The sequence below is a fragment of the Dermacentor silvarum genome, chromosome 10, assembly GCF_013339745.2.
Source record: "Dermacentor silvarum isolate Dsil-2018 chromosome 10, BIME_Dsil_1.4, whole genome shotgun sequence".
Taxonomy (NCBI): domain Eukaryota; kingdom Metazoa; phylum Arthropoda; class Arachnida; order Ixodida; family Ixodidae; genus Dermacentor; species Dermacentor silvarum.
Genome location: NC_051163.1, coordinates 149108175 through 149117311, shown reverse-complemented (window position 1 = coordinate 149117311; position 9137 = coordinate 149108175). Strand labels below are relative to the sequence as shown.

Sequence of the window (9137 nt, the reverse complement as noted above, 5' to 3'; positions counted from 1 at the left end):
GAGGCGACTAAAATAAGTTTCTTTACTTAATTCCTATGTGGAATGATTTATAAAGCATCATATATTGGTATTGATCAATTTGACGAACAGGATGCAGTGCGTTGCAGTAATATGACCTAAGGAGCTCTTCGCTGCGAGCCTAGAAATCGGTGCAGCTTTCTTTACCCACACCACCAGCATAATATTCTTCGCATTAGCTGAAATCTTTTTTTTTTTTTTTTTTTCACTCTCGACGATTCGGAAAGCACGTAGCATGCGTGCGACCAAGACCAGCGAAAAATCTTTATGCCGGCCGTGACGTGCCCAAAGCCGAATGCATCTTTAACACTTAAGCACTCATCAGAGGACAGCTGCGTCACTTGTTATTGTCTCCTCTATTAACAACGTACGATATGCATTAGCTTAACGTGAGTTATGTCAAATATGCGACCGCTAATTGCGAACAAAAACGCCCGCTTCGAAACCCGCGGTATGGTGGCTAGCCGCTGAGCAGTGCTTGGATTGCCAGCAGTGTTGAGTGTGAGCGCTCAACACCACATCGTTACAACGAAATGCTTACGCATCATTCAGATAAATCCCTGGGGATACTCGTTACTACGAAATGCTTACGCATCATTCAGATAACTCCCTGAGGATACTCGTTACTACGAAATGCTTACGCATCATTCAGATAACTCCCTGAGGATACTCTACGTAATTTTTGTTTTATGGTGCGCGGGTCACCGTCGTCACCGTGTTAGTTAAGATAGAGTTAATTCAGGTACTCGAACCTACGACTTTCGGTGGGAGTCAAACCCACCACCTTTGGCGTTAGGGCGAACTTAATTAAGTTACAGTTAATTAATATAGTTAACTAAGGCACTCGAACCCACGACCTCTGGTGTTAACATAGCCTCCTTGATAAACTCTATCGAGGAGGCTATGGTGTTAATTATGGCGAGGTTAATTAAGGCAGAGTAGTTAAGGTGACGTCAACTAAGGCACTCGAAGCCGCGACCTTTGGTCGGAAAAAGAAGTATTAAGAATAACAACGAAATTAATATGAGATCTCAAGTAATTTATTGAATGTCTCTTGAGCGCGCAGGCTTCAGCTTTCAGCCTCTTTGGCGTATGCTGAAGTGACTGCCATTTATTTTGTATTTTGTTATTTCCAAATGCTACTCGCATAAAACTTCTCGCGAAAATAATGTGGACTCTGTTACCAGTTTAACATCATTTGCAACTGAAGAAAGCGGGAAAGACATCGAATCGGAGAGTTTTAGCTACACGTATAGGCAAAATTTCCCTATACGGTAAAAACCTTCAGCCGCAACCAAGCTGGTACGGAAAAGAGGATTACCGCTTAGCGTGAGGCCTTTACGGAAACATAGAATCACTTAAACTCTGCATCAATGCATCGCAAACAATATTTCTGCAGGGAGAATGGACGGATCAGGTGAACAAACCGAGCACGTGCCGGAGTGAAATCTCAGTCGACGGTGGACGTTCGGGGGTTTCTTATTATTCACTAAAATCACGGATGTTTTCTACGCCGAAGCAGATCTAAAATTTCTTTATCGTAAAAGGCGCCGACAGTGACTGTGCGTCACAAACGCTTCGCGCCTCGTTGGGCACTGCAGCGAGTCCTGCCTGCCGCAAGGCGCGTGCGCGGTAGCAGCGACAAGGGCAGCAGCGCCCCCTCGCATTCAATCGTCGCCGTTCAGCTGCCTGAGTATTTGCAGGATGTAGACGAACAAGTTCATGATGTCCAAGTACAACATCAGGGCTCCCGTGATGTAATCCTCTGGGGATATCTGGCACGCCCGACTTTCGCCACCCATGATGAGTTGCGTGTCGATGAGGATGTACTGGGCATAGTAATAACGACATACATTCATTCACACATTTGCATATTTACATGCCGCAGCTACTCGAATGCAGCTCAGTTTACATTTATATACGCATTAAGCTATTTCTTTGTACATGCAATCATCTGTACCAGGAATACGCGTACATGATAGAGCCACGTAGTAGTGACGGTGAACAGAATAGTCGCAAAACAGTGGATGACGAAACGGACTTTTTATTGGGCGAACCTGCGCCCACAAAAACAAGTTGCACTCGTAGGACAACGACAGCGGCGAACACAGTCGGCGATCGTCGAAATCTGATCAGCGGCGAAACGCGTCGGCTTTTATACACGAGTCATTGAAGGTTCCAGAATAATCCGTGGTGCCCGCGCGTCGCTCATATAATCAGATTATATAAGCGTCGGTGACCACAGAAAACGGATAGAAGCATCGATAACGTTCGAGAAGCTTCCGATACACGCAGGCGGGTCATAGAATAACATACGGATTACAGGAGTGGCCACTCCACCCTAAAAGCGGCCGAGCTACGCAGCTTCATGCCGCCCGCTAGAGGGCAATACAACACTCCCTGTCTTAAAGCCCCTATATTTATAAAAGTAGCGCCATTCTTAGATCTTGCCGCCACCGCGCTCACCCCGGCGCTTCCTCAGGCCTCGCCCTCTCTTAGCCGCCTCCTGTCGCCCCAGCCTTCTCCGCTCCCCCATTGGCCAATCCGTGTCACGTGGAAGTTCGCGTCGCGCTTTTGTATATTTTTTTCTTTCCAGCGCGCTCCGACTGCCATTCTCGGGCCTGCGCGACGAAAGTGCTGTACGCACAAACGGATCAAACGTGTTAGGGACAAGAACTTCGTTGTGATGGCATGCTGCTGCGCCTTAAGTTGCCGCAACCGACAAGGCGAGGGCAAAAGGCTTTTTTTTGTTTACCATCCGGCGTGCGCAAACGCTTGCTGCACACTTGATATTTGCGCCGTCTCGCATCGTCGCGTTGCTACTTCCAAAACGGCATTATTAAGACCAGTTACTGACTGACGAAGCAAAATCGCGCCTCAAAAACGTCTCCGCAGGGCGCGATCGAAGTTTTCCTCGGATTTCCTCTGGTAGCGCGTTAGCTGTCGTCTGCCACGGCAGGCCCGACGCAGGCGGCGCCACTGTCGATATCGCGCCTCGATCGCGCTGGTCGCGCCGAGCGCGATAGTGGAACGGAGGAGGAGGGAAGTGGATGGCGCTACTTTTTATATATAGGGGTTTTACCCTGTCTCCAAGGGAACGCGCGTACTAGTTATCTACTGTAGTAACTTTTCTAGTGCACTATACGTCTACTTGTCTATGTGGCTGTAGACGTAGACGTTATCAACGGGATCAGCTGGCCCTGAGCGGTGGATGATAAGACTAGTATACAGAATAAAGCATAACGCATCGCTACAAAATATCGGCCATGGCGTGATCAGGCAAGGCGACGCTACAAAAGATGTGCGATAACGTCTGCGTGGTCCTTGCTGGGTTCGTCTGCCAGAACGTCTGCCTGCTTGGCTGCTGCTTGGTAAGAAGGCCTTCATTAACGTTCTTTTTCCCCTTCATTACTTTGCAAATTGCTTATGTATTTGTCACTTCAGCCGTAAGTTGACATTTCTCGCATTGTGCTGTTCGGCGCAGAGAGCTTTTTGTGTTCTTCACTTCGCGCATGATTTTCGTGGATTGCTTCACATTATGTAAGAAAAAGCAATTTGGAATGCTGCGCAGCACGTTTGCGAGAAAATCGTTTCTTGGCGCGAGAAGGTGAGTCGGCACACGCCGGTATACGTAGTCTGAATTTAATGCACGTGTGTGCAATTGTGTGAAAGAATGCAGTTATGCTTAGGATCGTTAATCGCGGCGTTCGCAAATTGCTTGAAGCCTTTGTTACGAGCGCAATTAGAACTTACGAATTGAGCATAATGTTTGTAAGCTGTGGCTACGACGTATTCTGAATAAACACTCCTGCCTCAGTAGCGCATGCATGGCACCGAAGGTTGTTTTTTTTTGTATTTAGCTGCGGCAATTGCACGTGACGCTTTTCGCAAAAGGGCGATCTGAAGTGCGTAGGTGAAAGTTAGTGCGAAGGCGGGAGAGAAGACATAACCAATACCTTTTTTTTTTCAGGTCATGCCGACCATAGTCAAGTACTACGGGAATTACTGCTGTGTTGCGTGGTGCAGTAACAACGGCAGGACAGGGACAGAGCGTGGTTGGCTGACAACTGCAGTGAGCAGCCTTCATTCCTTGTTTCCTATGCAGCCCGAAACTACCACTCAAGAAAGGTTAAGCTTCAAAGGACGAGCGTTGTTTTCCTCTTTAAGGCCAACCTCCATGGAGCGAAAAAGCGACGAACTTTCGGCGGCGGCCGCCCGCCGCTCGACGTCAAAAAAATGACTGTTCGCCGCCAATCCACTCTCTCTAGATATTTGCCGCCCAGCGAACCGCCGCCGCCGGAAGTCGTCGCGCGCGGCGGAGAGCGTGGACCAATCGGACCACAGTGCAAAGGTTGACTTCCGTCGGTCGCCCGTCGACGGGAGTTTTGGTTGTTGACGCTTGGCTACTGTTCGGCTATCTCCTTCCTTCGTTTCAAACGCTTGTTTTCCAGCGCTGTTTAATTCTCCTCCTTGTTGGTTGTTCTGCCTCAATGTTCTAGTGAATAATATGTGGTCACTGCTTGTTTTGTTTGCTCTATGTAGTTAGAGGCTTCGCTTCCCGATGGTGCTCTGCCCATGCATACCCGCAACATGATGCATTGCGTATCGCCGTGTTTTGGAAAGATGTTTGATTGAAGTTTGCAGGGTGCAGTTCACTGCCACATCCGAGAAATACGCGAGCTGAAGCATCACGTAGGCGCGGCATATGAGCGGCTCGCTAGTTTAGAGACAAAAGAGCCTTCTCGCAAGCCACGTACGTAAAACATGGCGGCGGTGCTCTCTGCCCGCTTCGAATTGAATTTGGCATGGCTTTTGTAGAATTCGCTTCGTTCGTAGCAAATGACTGCTTAAACGGCTTTCGCTTAGTCTCAGGCCGCTTCGACGACCGTGTATTATGGATAACCTTGTCGAGTTTTCGAGATCGCGTCTCGTTTCAAACGACACGAAGCCTAACGAGGGAAACCGATGATGGATGGATGGATGGATGGATGGATGAGGCTGAACCCTTTAAATCGGGCGGTGGCATACGCCACCTAGCCATGACTATTAACATATTTTGTACTTTGTGGTGGGTGAAATTTCACCCCTGCCTTGATTTTATCCACCAATCAGATAACCTCTGTTTGGTTATTTCTATCCGCTTAAAGTCTATTTTGCCTTCACTGTCCCTAAACCCCAATGCTTTGAAAAAATCAGCCCCGTTGCTTTGCACTGTAGGGTTAAGCCCTTTACAGAAAAGTATGAGGTGTTCGGCCGTTTCCTCTTCTTCTCCACACGCACAGCACAACGTGTCTATACCTTGGTACTTGACTCGGTACATCTTAGTCCGCAATACTCCCGTCCTGGCTTCAAACAACAAAGAGCTTCCCCTAGAATTATCGTAGATATTTTCTTTGGCAATTTCTTGCTTGAAAGTTCGGTATGTTCCCAGTGCTGATTTCGTCTGCATCCCTGTTTTCCACAGACCCCTCTCTGTTTCCTTAACCTTTTTCTTAACCGATGTTTCCTGGTTTGCACCCCTCCTGCAGTCCAAATATTTGATTGACAGTTTTCTGGTCAGCTTCCTCCATTTTGTATCAACATTCCTCATGTACAAATAACTGAAAACTCTCCTTGCCCACCGCTTTTCTGCCATTTCTCTCAATCGCTCCTCAAATTCTATCTTGCTGCTGGCTTCCCTGCCCTCGAATGACGTCCATCCCATGTCACCCTGTACCCCTGATTTGGTGTATTTCCGTGTGCTCCCAGAGCCAGTCTACCTACCCCTCGCTGCTTAACTTCCAACCTTGCTCGAACCTCTGATCTCATGCACAGGACCGCATTGCCGAAAGTCAACTAGGGACCATCACCCCTTTCCAAATCCCTCTCACCACTTCGTACCTATTGTAATTCCACAGTGCCCTATTTTTCATCACAGCTGCATTTCTGCTACCTTTAGCCGTCACATATTTTTCATGTTCCGTTAGGTACTCAGCCCCATTGTTTATCCACACTCCAAGATATTTGTACTTATCCACCACCTCCAGCGTAACCTCCTGTATCCTATGCTCGCTGCCCTGATTATCATTAAAAGTCATGACTGCCGATTTTTCTTTACTAAACTTCAAACCTAAGTTATCTCCCTCTTTACCACAGATGTCCATTAATCTCTGCAAGTCTTCCTTGCTGTCAGCCATAAGTACAATGTCATCCGCATACATCAGTCCTGGTAATGACTGTTTAATCAAGATATGTCAGCGCCACCTATCCGTGAAGTCGAGAGATAGGCGTGACGATTGCATATGGCCTCTGAGATCGGAAGATCTTGCAGGCCAATCTAAAACTGCAATAAACATGTATAGCGTACGCTATTAGTTGCATACGCTATACTAAAACTGTCCAATAGCTTTCCGTATTTCCTCGATGGCAGGGCAGGCTCGAAGGTGGAAGCTGACGGCAGAATAACTAAATACCGACGTGCCGCGTATTCATACACACACACGCACACGCACACGCACACGCACACGCACACGCACGCACGCACACACACACACACACACACACACACACACACACACACACACACACACACACACACACACACACACACACACACACACACACACACACACACACACACGCACACACACACGCACACGCACACGCACACGCACACACACACACACACACACACACACACACACACACACACACACACACATACACAAATTAGTCTAAATAGATTCCGGCTAAGAGCGAACACTTATTGTACGCACTTTTTCAGGTCAGGTGCCTTCTTTTACGTGTAAAAACATTGATTTAGGCACTGTTCTGCCTTCTGCTTTCATTCGCCAACGTCGTTTTCGTAGCCTATCTCGTCTGGCCACAATGACTCCTGGCGGGCTGCGTCGACCGCATGGTCGGCGGCGTTCGCCGGCTCTTGGTTGCATGGAGCGTGGGGCGACGAAATCGCGACGGCGCTTCGCGCTGGATTGTTCGTCACGTGAAATTCGTCGCGAAAGTTCCCTGCATGGAGGTTGGCCTTTAATTGTGCTCTGCAGTTTTACTGTTCTGTGGGGTTTTTCATAATATCGCCTGTTTATTCCTTTTGTGAAATTTATTCTCAACATATGGCACCTGTATTGGCATGTCTTGCACTTTGCACTGCAACCATCTTTCTGTGCTTGCGTTCATCGAACGTTGCGAAAAAAAAAAGTGTGCATGTGCTTACTGAGAATATGATTTGAAAATAAAATGTTTCGTCTCTTCCAACACTTGTCATGTTTATTTAAAATGTCTGCATAAACACACACGCAGTGGCATCGTGTGCTTGCTGCTCTGGCGGTACAGCTTACACGAAGCTACTCGATGCATGCAAGCAACGGGTTAAAGAAATCGAAATATAGCCTCCGGCACGAGCAGTCGCACGGAAGCGATCTTGGAGGCCGTGTAATTTTTCTAATCGCCAGAAGATAGCCTTCGAGATTAGTTTTCCTGCGGTCTTAATATCTGAGTCTGTGTAGATTCCACACACCCGCTAGGTGCGCTGCGAACAAAAATCGGCTAGGGTGCCTGAATGTCCTCCGTAGCGGCGGGCGAGGAGGACATCAAGGCACTCTAAAATCGGCCGCAGGGGCCTATAGAAGTGTCCTCTCTTATCCTTGTATGTTACTCTATGGGCGGGACCTGCGCCTAGCGATAACGTTTAACATTTGTTAGCCGGTGGAAAGCGGTCACCGGTGCAAGATAAACAAGTACATGTGTCAATAATACAAGTGCATGATACAGTGTCATGTTATACATAACTGAATAGCCCCTTGAGAATTATACGAAGAACTGTCACAAGTGTTACTCAACTAAACAAAACCTGTAATAGAGCAAGATTTTTCATAAAACCGATATCCGCTTTAACCTAGATGTGGACGAATCGGTAATGTTTGCGGGCAAGTGTTCACGTAAATGACTAAGTCATCTGAAAGAACTGGTGTGCGAGAAAACAATTATGCACTTTTGCGCTCCGGCATTTCGGGAGCGATGGAACGAAAAATCTTAGGACTGACGTTAAGAGACAGAAAGAGAGCGGTGTGGATCAGAGAACAAACGGGGATAGCCGATATTCTAGTTGACATTAAGCGGAAGAAATGGAGCTGGGCAGGCCATGTAATGCGTAGGATGGATAACCGGTGGACCATTAGGGTTACAGAATGGATACCAAGAGAAGGGAAGCGCAGTCGAGGTCGGCAGAGAACTAGATGGGATGATGAAGTTAGAAAATTTGCAGGCGCAAGTTGGAATACGCTAGCGCAAGACAGGGGTAATTGGAGATCGCAGGGAGAGGCCTTCGTCCTGCAGTGGACATAAAAATATAGGCTGCTGCTGCTGATGATTTTGGGTGGCTAACAGTCACATGTCTTGGCTCTTCCTGGAAAATGAGCGTTTGTAGACATTTGGATAATAATGTGGCATTATAGTCGGTGACAACCTAGCAACGCAATGCAGGCTTCACGCACGAAAAACTCACTGCACCTATCCTTGGCCTCCGAGAGAGAGCCGAGCTAGCTGGCTTCCCCTCACAGCTTATTGACTTTTCTCGGCTATCAAGAGGGGCAGAAAGGTGGCTAGCTAATGTCACCTTTCGCCCAAAGCATCATGACAGTCATGTATTGTCAACCAAATAAATATTATTGTAAATAAATAAATAAATAAATAAATAAATAAATAAATAAATAAATAAATAAATAAATAAATAAATAAATAAATAAATAAATAAATAAAAGTAAATGTTAAGGCAATAAAAGCTCGATGTTTCAAGCTAAACTATTACCTTCAGGATTGCCCATAAAATTTGTCGAGACATTCAGGTTTCGTCCTGAGACCAGTGACACAAAGACAAATTTATACGGAGAGAACAGCTTCTTTAAGCGCGCAAAACCGTTTGAGTCACCGAAATAAGCGAACCTAATTGGCCGAAGCATCCATGGAAATTCCGTTCGAGTCGATAAAATTGGCTCCCACTACGTCGTACTTGGCTGTCGGAAGCGAAGTAATTTAATTTCATTCATTTTTTTAGCATCGTCGCGGTTTCTAACGTTTTGGGGTTTACGCTTCGCGAGAAACCAGTTCATGCCACATTGTTGGTC

General features: G+C 47.0%; 1 protein-coding gene across 1 annotated transcript in view; it reads right to left on the bottom strand.

The window, feature by feature from the left end:
• Nucleotides 1-1147: 1147 nt before the first annotated feature.
• Nucleotides 1148-9137, bottom strand: part of LOC125940977 (protein lifeguard 1-like) — a 41521-nt gene continuing 33531 nt past the window's right edge. Inside the window, exon 7 of the mRNA XM_049657799.1 lies at nucleotides 1148-1847. Coding sequence (XP_049513756.1) covers nucleotides 1686-1847 — 162 coding nt within the window. The 3' untranslated portion in view covers nucleotides 1148-1685. The remainder of the gene's footprint in view (nucleotides 1848-9137) is intronic.